This window comes from Siniperca chuatsi, linkage group LG22 (genome assembly GCF_020085105.1).
Source record: "Siniperca chuatsi isolate FFG_IHB_CAS linkage group LG22, ASM2008510v1, whole genome shotgun sequence".
NCBI lineage: Eukaryota > Metazoa > Chordata > Actinopteri > Centrarchiformes > Sinipercidae > Siniperca > Siniperca chuatsi.
In genome coordinates, this window is record NC_058063.1 from 7,818,326 (window position 1) to 7,834,606 (window position 16,281).

The following is a 16,281-nucleotide window of genomic DNA, read 5'->3' on the forward strand; positions in this document are numbered from 1 at the left end:
AGGTGTTACTTTTGAAGAATGCACGAGAGAAGGGAAGAAGAAAGACGAGGAGGAGGAGAAGGGGTAAACATATACAACAGTTTAGTTTATTGAGGGAAGGGGGCAAGTCAGAAACAGGATATGTGTGATCCATGTGTGAAAGAAGTTATTGTTGTGAATAAATCATCAAATAGTGATGAAGAGCATAATTCATCCTTTAATATAAAATATAACACTGATTGTACCTCTGTACAAAATATTTCAGAAGAGTGTTTGAAAGTTGTGATGCAAAACCACAGTTTTTTCAGTGACTAATAAAGTTGGACGTTAGTATATTTGTTCTTTATGACTGATTCATTTTAGTTTACAAATGATGTACTGTGGTGTAATTAAAAATCTTCATATCAACACAGAGAACAGTTTTTCTGCAGCTTAAAATAAAATACCATGGCATAAAAAACAGACATTGAATATACATTTCACATTATATTGTAATGTCATCTAAATCCCTGTCTCCATTGACTCCACTGACAGGGCGGATGATAAGTGGTGATTTGTTGCAGCCGCTGTCACTCATATCTGGGTTGAAAAAGGGAAAGATGGCGTCAGTGAATTGGAACTGTGTAAAGGAATAGATGTGTGACTTAGCCTCTGCCTCGTAGAAGGACACCGTCCCGTCCTCGTAATCCAAAAACACCCCAACAACCTGCGGCCTCTGAGAGACACACAGCAGCTCTGCCTGTCCTGCACATGCCCGGTACTCACTGCCCTTCCTCAAACAAATAGCCCAATAACCGTCCTCTGGACTCAGTGTGACCAATCCCTTCCTGTTGACTGACTGTCGAGCCACACCCAGGTCCCATGCTGTTTTGTCTCCCACGTCTACCTCCCAGTAGTGCCTCCCTGTGGTGAAACCCTGCATAGCAAGAGAGGCTCAGGTCACTGGGACTGTTCATTTCTCAGAGAGTGAAGCAGAATAGACATAATATCCCTACAGTGATAATCACATACAAACCACATCTTTATTTACCCTGGTGCCAAGGACACATGGTGCTGTGTCAAAACGCTCTGGTAGGTCCACCAGGTTCTGTTGAACATTTCCATCCCAGACCTGTCTCCTATCCTCCGATATAACCAGCCAAGGGTTGGCTGTCCTGGGGTCCAGATGAACATCAACTGGTAGACAGACATAGTTTATATGGAACTTTAACTTCATTATCCTCTTTCTTCTAAGATTAAATTATTATTATTTATTTGTGGTTTCCATCATTGAGGCATCCAGAAAAATACTGTAACAAATCCTTGATGAAAAGTCACTAAATCAGTTTCTCTCAGTGTTACAAAGGCAGGTAATAGGAAACAGGACAAAAGATATAACTATAGGAGAGAGAGAGACTGTTATTGACATTGTTTTACTGTCTAACTCCAACTGTACCTGCATACTGCTGCATCTTCTCATGCTCTGTAAGTTAATAAGAACATATGATCGAAAATGAAACAAACAACGTACAACAACGTACAACGATTGTATTCAATCTGCGATCATGACATTAAATATAAGTTGCTGTTTTATCGCAGAATGTAGTGATGCTGACGAAAATTCTTTTTAGAAGTTGACCTTGAATGGAGAGGTTCTTTAAAGCTGATTGAAGCTGCTGTTCAATGTTAGCCACCGCTCTCCTTACAATCCCCAAACATGTGTCTGAATGGACGATGATGCCAGAGCAGGCTTTGGCAGATGGAGGAGAACTCAGAGCTGGAAACCTCTGACACAAAGAAGGCAAATAAGAGATTGTGAATTTCTATTTTTTTAGAATGCTCTTTGGCATCTGTTTCTACAGTGGATTTCTCCCTGTCTGACTATCAAATATCAAATCTCTTGCTCAACTGCTCCAACCTTACCTGCAGAAGATGGAGGTGGTCCTCAGTGTGAGAAAGCTGCTCCATCTCACTTCTCTTCCTCTCCAGCTCTATGATTTCAAGCTCCAGCTCTGTGATGAGTATCTCCGCCCTCTGCTCTGCTGCTGCCTGCTTCCTCTGGATCATCTCCACCAGCTCAGCCTGACTTCTCTCCATGGAACGAAACAGAGCGGAGAAGACCTCCATGCTTTCCACTATGTCCCTCTTTGAGCATTCCTGAAGACATTGGATGTTCGAGCTTCACTGAGCAAAATGATGTACTATATGTGCAGAGTTTGATACTAGAAGACTGTTTTCATGTTCATCTGCTGAAGGAGGCAAGTTTCTCTGTGCTCAACTTAAATCTGAGTTTAAGACGTGTATATATGAGCATGATTTTGTGATCACAACTAGTGTGGAAGCCAATCATTGTCCAATTTGCAGCTTACACAAGTGTGATGTGGAAACTTGAAACCTCCAGTGCACATAAAACGTAGGATACACCCTCTGTCCAGCAGTCAAACTTTTGAAATGAAAACTATTTGCACATTCATAGATTCTGGATTTTTTTATGAGGGAGAAGGAGTGGATGTAATTTAAAGATTTTTAACTATGTAATTGAACTGTATTTGTAGGAAAAACATCAGAAATTCACACATCTCACAAATTATTATTGAAAGATTATTTTTATATGTCTTAAAACATGGAAGGGATCTTTAAGTAGAAGCAATAACAACAATACTAGCAATACTTACTACAAGTGATCCTCAATAGCAATAGCAGTTTAAATAGTAGTACTAGTATAAATAAATACAAATAGATTCCAAGCAGAATAATGATATATTAATATATATTTTCAGATGTTTTGGGACTATAACTGCAGTAATACCAATACTTTTTTTCTGCTATGCACACTCTTTTTTAATGTAAGTTTTTCTTGTGTGAAAAGCGTTTGTTGCATGTGTCCAGCCTCATTTCTTAGATTCTTGTAGGCTGTTTTAACTGCTACTGCAATGGCTCGATTGCAATGGCTCGATTTTTTTTTTTTTTTTTTTTTTGCTGTTTTGTGATCTTATGTCAACTCACTTTGCTGAGCTCCACAGAGTGTTTGATCTCCTCCACTTTCTGCAGTCTGCCCTGGATCATCTGCAGAACATCAGCCTCAGTCCTTTTCATCTGAGCCTAAACATCAGAACAGGAATTAAAACCAAAACTGGAATCAAAGTCCAAAGGCTGCCAATGTATCTGATGGGATGATGGGGAGTTTAGGACCTCACCTTCTTCTCCTGACTCTCTCGCTCCACTGGGACGATGTCGTGACTGCGGTGGTCGGTCTCGGTGCACAGCACACACACACACCTCTGGTCGCTCCTGCAGAACAGCTCCAGGAGCCTTTGGTGCCTTTTACACATCCGGTTCTCCAGCGTTGCCACAGGTTCGATCAGCTTGTGATTCTTCAAGGTGGCAACTCTCAGGTGTGGCTCCAGGTGACTCTCACAATATGAGGTCAGACACACAAGGCAGGATTTCAGGGCCTTTGTTTGCTTTTTCACGCATACATCACAATATATGAATTTTCCTGCCATTGACACCACGCCATTCTGCCTTTTCGCTCTGATCTGCTCAGACATTTCCTTGGCAAAGGAGTTTTCGCAAAGCTCTGGGCAACCCTCAAAGACCGTCTGACATTTGGGACAGCTGATGGCAAGGCTGTCGTCCCAGTGTGATGTGATGCAGGTGAAGCAGAAGCTGTGACCGCAGGGGATGGAGACGGGCTCAGAGAAAACATCCTGACAGATGCAACACTGAAACTGCACGTCTGACAGGAGTATGCTGGGGGAGGTCATGACCTCAGAAATAAAGAAAGGTCAGTGTTAACTGATTATGAATAAAATTAATCATTTACATTCTGAGTTACAGAGGAAATGTGTTTTGGTAACATTAACTATCACAGAGACATTTACAAAGCATTCAGAATTTTTCAGAGCTTTTGTCTTCATTGTTTTTAATACAGGCACTGTAAGTACTTTTATTTCAGCCAGAAACATCGTAACTTCCTTATCATTAGCTTCAAACAATTCAAAGCTGTCCACTGGCCAAAGTCCACCTGCATGGTCACATGACTCAGCCTCTCACTCACTCACAGAAACTCATTCTGTAATCTTAGCTTGAAACATGGATTGAATACACCCATGAAAAACAAACGTGCAGGCTCCTTTCCACCCAGTGTAATTCATTATCCTGCAAGTGTTTATAATGTACTGCACACCCCCACCAGGGGATGAAGACTAATGGCTTCAAATATTAGTCCCTCCTATATTCCATTTTACCTGCCTGCCACAAGACAGCAGAAACATCATTGAAATTATTGTATCTGTCTAATCAAAATGCTGACACATACCCATCTGATATTTTGTCTTGGTCTTACCTTGTTGCTGAATGTGAAACGTGACCTCTGAGGTAGCAAAGGCAAACGCTGGCAATGCGGTTGTGAAGGCAAAGTCCTCCCCATTTCACTGTAACCACTCCCTCTGGGACTTTTTTTTCCTCCAGAGCTTTTCAATCTTTTGTATTGGAGTGAGCAGCAAAAAGGAAGTACCTGACTAAAGCTCAGTCACATTAATCACTATACCCATTCCAAGGCTCTTTATTTCAAATGGACAGATGCACATACTATGTATATTGTCACACATTATCAAAATACTGTTACAATAATATCTTAACACAGTTTAACACACATTTCTAAGCAGGGATAATTTGACTATTAATAAAAGATAAGGTTAGTACAGTATATTTGTTTTGGGAATGATCCCTACTACAGTTGTAGCTACTTTAAGTGCATACATTTAAGTTGTATAAAGTTCTTTCACAATTCAAAACTAAAACAAAACTAAATAAAAATCCTGGATCAAGTGACCTCTACTTGACGTGCCATGTCTTATTTTAAGATTCTCCAAACAGGTCAAACTACATTTCACTGGAATCTGATCAAATTTCTTTCCTATCATTAATTTTTTTACATTCACTTCAAGGAAAGCAATTCAAAATGTGAAAAATCTAAATAACTTGAAAAAAAAAAAAGGTTTTGTATCCATTCTCCTGCATTTCATCTCGTCTTTCCTCCACTGATCTCATGTCTCAACAGATCGAATTTTCAGGGAGAACAACTGTGGCGACAATCCGTATTGTCTGAAGAGCTAGATTTTTTTTTAAAAACCGCACACACGCACACACACACACACACACACACACACACACACACAACAGTAGATTATTTGAATTAAGTGAATACAAACTAGTCATGAAAAAAATGAACTGAGCAGCAGTTTGTCTCACCTCCTCCAACGCACTCTGTATGTCCGAGTCAGACAGTCGAATAAATGACGTTAATCTGACGTTTAATCCGACAACATAAACTGTTGACATAAATACACAATATGTTACATAAAATAATACACATGATAAAATCAATGGATAATATATTCCATTAATATAGCTAAGTATTCAACATCATTTAAAATATAATAACCATAAATATTGTCTTTACATCAGCTTATACTATTAGTTATTATATTTAATATATACTGTATAATAATTAATAAAAAAAATGCTTTAACGAAACAAACAAATTTATGAAACACATCAAATGTCTTTACCAAAAAAGTCTAACATGTGTTTTCTGTACACAATACTACTTTAAAAAACTTGTTAAATCATGTTTAAATTTTATGTATTTATAAAATTGTAAAGTAGGGTTTACATTTATTCTCTGGTTTCATATAAATATAAGCAGACTAGTTTCTCTTCTAGCAACAGTTAACGCAGACCCAAACACATAATTAATAATGAAAAACAAATATAAGAAACACAAGAAAAAAATAATATAGTTGTGTTAAGAATATCAATTACAATCAAGCTGATTTAAAATATATAAATACATATATGAATTGGGCACTCAAGGCAAAGGCTCAGACCATGTAATGAATGTAACAAATGTATATACTTACAAGGCTCTTTTGTTGTAAGACGCAGTCAGAGATATTTTGGAAAGATGGAAAGAAGAATATTGATGAATATGATGAATTGATATTTTGTTAAAGGCAGAATAAGTAAGATTTTTTGGTTGCTGTTTGTAAACACATAATTCAAAGTTGCCCCCCCATCTTCTGTTTCATGGCAGTTACGTTCTAAAGCCCAAAACAAAATTGCCCACACCTCCGCACAACCCTGCTAGAAGGAGTCACATTGAATGGAGCTGAAGCCAGCTTCATCCTGTCCGCTCTGTGGCCTCTCAGACAGAGCAGAGGGGGGACGGAGACAGCGACATGACACCACTGCCCAAATGTTGACGTTCAAACACATCCCAAACACAACAAACTAATAAGAAACTAAGAAAATACAGACAGAGGGCAAAGTCTCTGCAGATACAGACACTGCCACACAGTTCTAGTGGGTCGTAAGTGATGATTGAGAGGATTTTTTTCTGTATGAGTCTATACATTGTTTTTTTTTTTAGGAAAATGCTACTTATTCTGCCTTTAATATCTCACGTTTAATTTTCTCTTGAATGTAATTTAAACTTTAGTTGCATGATATCATAACTGAAAATAAAATAAAACCCATTTTGAATTTATACAAAAAAGAAAAGTAAAAATAATGACAAGGAAAGGTAAGGTAATGTTAACAATGTCCTTTTAAATGTGCCTGAACAATGCTCAAAAAGAAACAAGGAACAAGAAAAGGCAACAGGAAATTAACTTAAGTACATGAAGGATGAAGGAGGAAGCTTTTCAAATGCAACAAGGAAATACCTACTATTGCTGCTGGTAAGCACTATTAAATGTCCAGTAGTTACAAAGTGTCCAAGTTACAAGGTAAAAAATAATCAGCTTTCACTAACATTTTGTTCAATTTAAGCTACTGCTGCTGCAAACTGGTTTTGCTGGTACTACCTTGCAATCATTAGGTAGTGGCCACCACTACATTGCAACTAAAGTCATAAACCTTTAGTTAGCCATAAAACCATTTCTGTAATTCACTAGCCATTCAAATGTATATGTCATCATCTAGAATATTGTCATGTTTAGAAAAGAACAATAGTATTATGCTTGGTTAAATACACATTGATGAAGTTAAATATCTCACCAGTGACTGCAGTAATGTTTACTCCACTGCTTCTGACGTTCTCAAACACAGAGAAGAGAGTGAATGTGTATTTAGTTCCAGCAGTGAGAGATGAGACTGTGTGAGTTACTGGTCCATCTCCATCTGGTGCAGTGATGTAGATCTCTGTACCATTAAACTGGAGAATATAGCTGACATTGTTGTTCACTTTATTCCACTGCAGAGTGATACTGGTCTTATCTTGTCCTGTTGATCTGAAGCTTCCTGCGTTTGGAGGAGCTGAGATAGAAAATATAGCAGTGACCAATTTTATCAAGATGGGATTGTCTTATGTGTTTCGTGCCAGGGAGGAATGTGAAGTCAGTCGGGCCTCTCAGATTAGGTGATCACCAAATGTTAACTACAACCCTAACACAGGTTCATATAACAGAGCTGTCTATTTAAATGTTTCCTTCATACATCTGTGGCTCTGTCTTCTTTACTAATGCTGATAATTAAAGTTATTCACTGTCCAGCAACTGCCCTCATTTCAAAATGGATTCACCATCCCAGCTTTCACCCACATGTTGTTCACTTTAGGTTATTGCTGCTGACAACAGCTCTCTGTTGCAATTGCTGTTGCTAACTGATATGGCTGCTGCTATCTGGAATTGACTGGCTAGTGGTGGCCACAACATTGCCACTTAAATTTAACCATGAGTCAGCAATAAAACAATTTGTATAATACCCTAGGCATTTAAACATATATTTATGATCTAGAATGCTGTCATATAGCTACCAGAAGAATACAGTTATGCCTCATTCATAATGAACTGATGAAGTCAAATGTCTCACCAGTGACTGCAGTAATGTTTACTCCACTGCTTCTGACGTTCTCGAACACAGAGAAGAGAGTGAATGTGTATTTAGTTCCAGCAGTGAGAGATGAGACTGTGCAAGTTACTGGTCCATCTCCAACTGGTGCAGTGATGTAGATCTCTGTACCATTAAACTGGAGAATAAAGCTGACATTGTTGTTCACTTTATTCCACTGCAGAGTGATACCGGTCTCATCTTGTCCTGTTGATCTGAAGCCTCCTGCATTTGAAGGAGCTGAGATAGAAAAAGAAAAGGGAATGAATTTATCAACAAAGGACTTTGCGCGAAAAAATTATTCATACTCGATCTGGCTGTTAAGGTTACACAATTTTGTATCCCATTGTTAACAAAAACTATGAGGCTATGAGAGATATAATTGATTAAGACACATTTTTGTATTAGCAAAAATGTTGTGTCACATTTTATACCTAACCACATCACAGTGTGTGTTTGACAAGAATAATGTAATGAACAATAATTGCGGATTAAAACTTCAAAAGTACTTTAAGTTGGATAACTATGGGAAAGTGAAGGAGTTTAATGTGCTGGCCAATATAGTACATGATTTGAAATGCATATACTGTGCAAGTAGAGAAGCAGGACATTCAGTGACACAATATTAGACATAGCAAATACATTTTAGTTTTACACTGTCACACTGACAAGAATGTGATGGCTTACTGAGTTACCACAGTGGATCTTTTTGAAATCAAAATCCTTACCGGTAACTGCAGTAATGCTTACTCCACTGCTTCTGACGTTCTCGAACACAGAGAAGAGAGTGAATGTGTATTTAGTTCCAGCAGTGAGAGATGAGACTGTGTGAGTTACTGGTCCATCTCCATCTGGTGCAGTGATGTCGATCTCTGTACCATTAAACTGGAGAATAAAGCTGACATTGTTGTTCACTTTATTCCACTGCAGAGTGATACTGGTCTCATCTTGTCCTGTTGATCTGAAGCTTCCTGTATTGGGTGGAAGTGAGACAAAGAGGACAACTTATGAGACAAAAATGACATCAAATGACAAGAATTGTTCATTTTTTAATTCATCAGCTGTTTGATGCAACACATATATTGTACTTTGGTACATCATGTTGACATAATATCACTGACATAATTACTATTCCCAATGATGATGCACCACCACTTGTAAATCAGTTGATAGATTTACTTTTGTACAGTAGGTTCAATCTATTGCATACTTTTTCAGATCAAACAGTAAGTAAGCTATAGATGGTTAATATTTTGGTGGTTTAGAATTTTTTTTTAATGGAAAGTTTAAACAAGGGAGCAAAGATATTACTTCGCTTAGTAGGAGATCTATCAGAAATAAACACCCATATAAACATACACAAGTAGAAATTAAGGGCAAAGGGAAAAGAAGAAACAAAAAATAAATCAAATAACACACACACACACACACACACATACACACACACACACACACAGGCATCTTATCCAGGGTTAAGCACAGCAGTGTTTTGGTTACACTGGATTACTAAATTGACCTTAAGTTACAGATAGCCAGTCAGTAAAAGATCCCCATGTAAGCATACATTGATCAAGCTTGTTAAGTAGAGTATGTCACCCTCTCATAAGCAGCCAATTGAGCCATTGTTGTATATAGATGGTTTTGTTTTGCCCATTAGTCCGTTTTAGTTTAGTGTTAAACATAATCCAATTTCTATCTTAACTGATGTTGAGACTGTCAATCACTTTTATTATAATTGTTCTGTTTTTCTTGTTCTGAAACATTCATTTTAATAGCAGATTTCTGCAACGAGAGTATTCATTGTATTTGACTTGATTTTGGTGGTTCTGTGCCTGTTGATGTGCCATTTTTATAGATGGCAAACATTCACCTTACAGACAAGAAAGTAATTTCTTTAGGAATGTAATTTTTAAATACTGTGCTATTTACAACATGATCACTAGATTTCCACAGGTTTATCATATAGCCTTCTGAACAGCATTTAGCCTATGCAGAAGAACAGTAAAAATACATAACGTTCTTGTTTATGATTTAACAGACATGCCCATGTACACAAATTCACAAATCCAAATTCAACTGTTTTCTTTCAATGTTAATTTGATCTTAAAGGTACGATATTTGCTAATATATAACGGAAACTGTCTTAATAATCCAACAATGAATCTCTATACAGTATGTAAGCAGAAATAAGATACATTACCTGTTGTGTAACAGATGAACGGGAAAGTAAGGGAGCAGTTATTATCGGACCAGCGTCCTGAGTCATTGAATGCCATAGTGACACACTGCTCTGTGCCAAGGTCTGGTTGCCCGCTGGCCCAGTGTCGAAACAGAGAGGTGCTCCCATCAGACCACAGTTTTTCCCGGTGCAGACCGATCCACACAAAGGACCCAGCTGCCAGGTTTGCGATGATGTCATTTTCTGTCTGATTTCGTATACTGCAAGAGAAACAGTAGCATATATGCGTCAAGGTTGAGTTGAGTATAAGTGAAGAGGTAAAACATAACAGACAAAAAAATAAAAATCCAACACTGCAATGCATTGTTAGTGATTGTTGGGAAATATAATATTGTACCTTATGTGATTATTTAAGGAACGTGTTCAGCCATCTGGACAACGTAGCCATTTACAAACACTACTTACAATCAGTGCAACATAATCACCTTACAATTAAGGTATACTATCACTATACTTCTATTACTAATACTGCTTGTAATCATAACAATTTCATTATCATCATCATCATAATACCTGATAATACCATAGTGCCTTACAGTCTTAAAACCAAGGATGAAAAATACATAACTTATAGGCAAAGCAATAAAAAAAACAAAAAACAAATAACCAGACACAGGAAGGGAGGGATTAAAATGACAAAAAGGATAAAATAAAACAGTAGGACAGATATTCCAATCCAATTGGGATTCCAATCAACTGTCACAATAATGAATAAACCTGATTTCATCAACAGAACAGATCAAAACTTAAGTAGTTGGTTCAGCACTGTACTATTGTATGTCTTGGAGTCATCATTAGTGCACACTGTACCTGGCTAGATCGACATAATTCTCCCTGCAGAATCTCTGAGCTTCAGTCCAATTCAAATTTGTGTCGACCTTTACAAAGGATGATGTGCCATTTACTATACCTGGAAATATATTGATGAAAAAATGTTATTAACCATGTCAGGATGGACTTGTAGACAACACTCATTTTGCTACAATGTATGCAGGAGTGTCAGTGAAACAGTAGGAAGTAGGAAGATCTAAAGATCTGGATTCAGTGGGATACAAAATTGCTCATGTCACCTCAATACAACAAATACATAGAAGTTGCGAGATGTTTCTGGAAATGCTAGAAGATCTATTTAGCCCTTTCTTACACTATAAGAAAACTCACCGCTGTAGCACACAAAGCTTCGTTGGTTGTCGCAGTTAACGTCTTCCCACGTGCCAAAATATGGACTCCCACTCAAAAGCTCCACACAGTACTGTTGTCCGCCCAAATTATTGGGCTGTGCAGTATGCCAGTTTCTAAACTCTGTCTCTCCTTCATCATAGAAGCTGCTGTCATTCAGGGACCATCTCCAGCTGTTTATCAAATCATCATAGAGACCTATCCAAGCATTGCCTGTTCAAAAAGATGTTCATTATATAAAACAGCTGGAATTAAAATAGTGCTGAATTGACCTAAAATGTAAATTACTTTACTGAACATCCCTTAAAGTATGTGTCTCCTCTATATTTTATTGAGGGCCTTTGTTGTTCTTTTTCATTACACATTATCATATTTTATATTTTTTTCTAATAATAGCAAGCTTGTCAAAAACTTGGATTCTGTTGTGTATGTATATGATTATACATATATATACAGTACAGTATGTTTATGTTACGTATATGATTCCAATATCAAGAGCTTGCCTGTGTAATTCGATGTGGTGCTGACAACGGCACTGACGCCATTTGTGTTTTCTACGGTGGCCAGGTCAGTGTAGACCTTTCTGCAGTAGATCTGAGCTTCAGTCCAGTTCACTGGTGTACTCACAAAGTAGTACTGATGAGTTTGGGCGGAGGCATCATTGACCAGTGCTCCTAAAACAAAGCATATTTGTTTTTTTATTACGTATTTGTATACAGCATGTAGACTTTCTATGTTCTTTTACAGTGAACATGAAGAGGCACTATACATCAGGTGGGTTAAATGGTATATGGACTGTACTTGCCTTTCTAGTGTTCCGACCACTCAAAGCACTTTACACTACATGTAAATTTACATTCACCCTATTCATACACTGATGGGATGCTGCTCATCAGTACAAAGAAACTAACTCATTCACACACCAAAGGCACAGCCTTCAGGAGCAATTTGGGGTTCAGTATCTTGCTTGAGGACACTTCAACATGTGGGCTGGTGGAAGCCGGGATCAAACCGACAATCATCCTATTAGAGGACGACCTGCTCTGCCTCTAAGCCAGAGGTTCAGCTGGGGTGTGGGGTTTTACAATACCTTTTCCTCATTGATGAGATTTTTGCCAGATTCAGTAAATCGGTGTTCACTGATCACCACTGACAATAAAAAGAACCAGTGCAACTACTAGGTGAAACTGAGCAGGAAACATGAACTGTTAAGGCATTGGACTCCAGTAAGATTAAAAAAAAAGGTTAATCCTCCAAAAAGCAAAAGTGAATATGAAGAAACATCTGTATGACCGTGTGTATGATTACATTAGTAGTGTTCAAAATAGGTTAAGACATACAATACACACCTTCCTCTCTCCCTATTGTATTATCTATTTTAGTTTCTTTGTCAATATACCATAATCTTCATTTATGACTATGATCAAAAATCCAGTTACCCTGCAGAAAACAAACTTTTCTACCCTGCCCTAAAACCTGTACAGGAATATATGTAATTGATATAGTACATATATTCCTGATTACAACTGATGAATTAACAAACATTAAAAGAAGATTTTTTGTCATTTTAAGCATTTTCTGTCTTAATAAGTCAGTTCCACCTAATGCAGAAATACTTATATGCAGTACCGAGTGAAGACTGCTTAAGCTGCAATTGCTTTAAATAGACAAACAGCCAGAATAATCAAACAAGAGGCACCAACCTGTGAGCACAAAGATGATCCGCCAATAATCCATGAGTTAAACCTTAAAAAAAATGCATTTGAAAAGACACATAATGTTAATCAATTCCTATTAAAATGTGTTAACCAACTCCACTTAACTTTTATATGAGATACATGTGGATATGACCAATACATTTCCCTGCAGAATATGGTACAGTTATTGATTCTACTTACCTTTACCTTTTTAACCTCTTCCTGCTTAAAAATACAAGGCTTCAAATGCCCCTGACTGCCAGCTACTGTGTGCTGCTTGTACGGAAGCTGTTTGAAGTTCTTCAGTGCTCAGCTGCTGTGAGTGTTTAAACGTCATATTAATGGGTGTAGTTAAGATTGAGTGAAGCAAAACAGACTCTTCAATGACAAAGACAACCTTGCTGCAGGAATCAGGAAGAAAAAGTTAAACAAAATATTTTTATATGGACAGACATGCAGATCTGGTCAAACTTGTGTGCTTCTCCTCCTTTATCTTACGCTACATAACACGGACCAGTGTCTTTTGTCATTTACAATAATATAATACAATACAATAACAATAACTACTAAATATTTTTTATTCTATTCTATTGTTACATAACTGGATTATTTTAAAGTTGTTACACCATCAATTTCACCAAAATTTCATAAAAGTAACACTTTCTTTAGTGCAAAATCTTCCTCTTTACAAACATGATGCTGGCCTTATAGTTACTCAGTTTAGAACACTTTCCTGCTTACCTAAACCCAAGTCGGTCTTCTCATATTGTTGAAATGACCCTTTAGAGGAAGTAAAATCATACCAAAATCATTCATGCTAAACATACTTTTATTGGAAAGCCTTAGTCTGTATGCAGTAATTATTAACCTGCCACTTAATGTTATCAGTACTATGCTTAGAGGAAGCAGTTGGCCACATTGTGTAATTCCATGGGATTCCACCCTGCCACTCCCTCACCATTATGTAGCCCTGGAAGTAGGGCCAAAGAGATTTTTCTATTTAATTTTTAATGGAAAATAGTCATTTTCTCTGTTGGTCAGATTGCAGACTGGTTTTCACCTGGGACACCTCTTTTTAATCGACAGAACATGGTGTTCTGTGACAAGGTTAGGAGTTACTTTGCCTCCTTATGAACTACATGCCCACTAAAACACCGTGGACTACTTTCCTGGAAAACATCCACTAAATATACTATAGTACATTATAAAGTGCATCTGTGATTCCTGATCAATTTACCATTAACAAATTATTATAATATGGGTATAAATACTGTCTGATGCCTTTATAAGGAACCTTCCACATAGTTTCTAGTTTCTTGTGAAATTCTAAATACATGCTATTATCTTTAATTTTACTGAGGTTTTTATCACCTCAGAAACATTGCAAAAATCCGATCTAATCTAAATCTCAGTGATGCAGAAACTGTTGTGCATGCTTTTATCTCCTCACGCCTTGATTATTGTAACAGCTTGTTCACTTGTCTTAATCAAAAAACTTTGACACGACTGCAGACTGTACAAAACTCAGCTGCTAGGCTGTTAACCAGGACCAAGAAGTAAGACCACATCACACCTGTTTCAGCCTCCACATTGATTTTAAGATCTTGTTAATTACTTTTAAGGCTCTCCATGGCCTGGCTCCAGACTATATTTTAGACCTTGTAATCCCTTATGAACCTTCACATAGTTTGAGATCTTCGGGCAGGGGTCTCCTGTCTGTTCCTGAGTCCAGGATGAAAACTAAGGGGGACAGAGCTTTTGCTATCAGGGCCCCGAGGCTCTGGAACAACTTGCCCGAAGAAATTAGGTTGTCCGAGTCAGTGTCTTTGTTTAAGTCTCTTCTCAAAACACATTTTTATCTGAAAGCAATTCCCGATTTTACCTGAACTGGCTGTTTATTTTATTGCTTTTGTGTATTTTATTTCTTTATATTTCATCATTCACTGTGGTATTTTATTTCTCTTGTTGTGAAGCACTTTGTATTTTGTTTTGATAAGTGCTCTATAAATAAAGTTTTATTATTATTCTTATTATTATTATTATTTATTACTGCATGTATCTGTATTTTTCTGCTGATAAAAACATAGCAACTTTCAAAGCCGTAAAACATAAAAAAATCAAATCAGGCCATTCGTTTTGGTTTGTTTAGAGAAGGAAGTATGTACACACATTTTGTCAGCACATCCTGCTTCTTTTACGGGTAGCCCAAACATACCTTCACTTCTGGTAATTAACCAAGTATACCACATTCTTCTCCTAAGTTACTTGCTCAGGGGCATCTTGAAAGTAGTTGTTGTGACAATCCATGGGTAACTTACTGTATGCAGACCTTCATATCTTTATGAATGTTTACATTACACATACCTGTGTTCATACATCACCTGCCTACGCCCTCTTAAATCAAGACTTGCGGCGAGCAAACAGGTTTATGTAGCCAAGGGGAAAGGTGAAATAGTTCAGTCAGCTTGAAAGTCAGTGAAATCAATCACTGCTTCTCTGGTTTGAGCACTCATCTACTGTATATAGTGAGGTTTCTCAAACTTCCAAGTAGTGAACTAGACTACTAGTTACACCATGCTGTGTACCGTAATTCACTGTTAGCTCTCCTCAGCCCTAAGTGCATTTCATTGTTAGCATTTCTGCTCCATCCTGCTAGTCCCATATCAGCCAAATATCCAATAATGAAAGATTTACAGAGAAAAATATAATTCTATTAAACAAGTCTATATTAAAAATGTACATGTAGTATGTGTATACAGTATTTCATATCTTTAATGTGTCTTTTTTGTCTGCTGATGGGTATTATGATGAAGGGAACAGTAGGTAGTGTCCAATATAATATCTGTGTCATCTAGTGCACATACTTAAATAAATTTTCAAACTAATTTTGTGTCAGGTTCAAGACACCTAGAACATTTAAATCATATACAAGGAAAGAAAGACAAAGGCATTAACTTAAGTTTTACTCGCGAGGAGAGTAAGCATAGATGCATTCAGTTACATCTCCTACTCACTCTGAAGTGCATCTATGCAGCCTCCTCTTTTTTATTCAGTTTAGGAGATTCCCTGTTACATAGTTTTCTAAGGGGTGGGGGAAGTGTATACTGCTACATAAGAAAAGAAACAAAGTGGTGTTGTCAGGTCTATCTCGTGAGAGCGGCCTTGGAGCAGCCACTACTCTCGAGACCATCTGGTACGGTGTCAGCCTGCCCTGCTGGTCATGGGATGGCAGGGTGCATTCCTGTTATTCTCACAGACACAAGTTTAATAACACACATACAACACACAGCATTGCTGTGAACTTTAAAGGTC

The 16,281-nt window shown here is 37.5% G+C and overlaps 2 protein-coding genes across 7 annotated transcripts; both read right to left on the minus strand.

Annotated features, from left to right (window-relative positions):
- Positions 1 to 64: 64 nt before the first annotated feature.
- Positions 65 to 4,457, minus strand: btr33 (bloodthirsty-related gene family, member 33). The gene is made up of 8 exons (XM_044184705.1): positions 4,307 to 4,457; positions 3,156 to 3,728; positions 2,965 to 3,060; positions 1,882 to 2,115; positions 1,598 to 1,745; positions 1,415 to 1,441; positions 1,010 to 1,155; positions 65 to 895 (listed from the first exon to the last, which is right to left on the minus strand). Exons 1-8 carry the CDS (start codon positions 4,388 to 4,390, stop codon positions 464 to 466), a joined length of 1,740 nt encoding a protein of 579 aa, XP_044040640.1. The 5' UTR covers positions 4,391 to 4,457; the 3' UTR covers positions 65 to 463.
- A 52-nt stretch (positions 4,458 to 4,509) lies between these two features.
- On the minus strand, positions 4,510 to 13,820 carry LOC122870489 (macrophage mannose receptor 1-like). Of its 6 annotated transcripts, none has more exons than XM_044184709.1 (13): positions 13,711 to 13,814; positions 13,177 to 13,285; positions 12,976 to 13,018; positions 11,776 to 11,946; positions 11,255 to 11,485; positions 10,904 to 11,003; positions 10,055 to 10,293; positions 8,583 to 8,825; positions 7,837 to 8,094; positions 7,024 to 7,281; positions 5,886 to 5,891; positions 5,215 to 5,294; positions 4,510 to 5,075 (listed from the first exon to the last, which is right to left on the minus strand). In XM_044184709.1, exons 3-13 carry the CDS (start codon positions 13,007 to 13,009, stop codon positions 5,010 to 5,012), a joined length of 1,686 nt encoding a protein of 561 aa, XP_044040644.1. In that variant the 5' UTR covers positions 13,010 to 13,018; positions 13,177 to 13,285; positions 13,711 to 13,814; the 3' UTR covers positions 4,510 to 5,009. The 6 variants fall into 6 exon arrangements, with proteins under 6 accessions (XP_044040644.1, XP_044040641.1, XP_044040646.1 ...); XM_044184706.1 differs by having other exon boundaries at positions 13,171 to 13,285; positions 13,711 to 13,813; XM_044184711.1 differs by lacking the exon at positions 7,024 to 7,281 and having other exon boundaries at positions 13,171 to 13,285; positions 13,711 to 13,820.
- Positions 13,821 to 16,281: the final 2,461 nt, after the last annotated feature.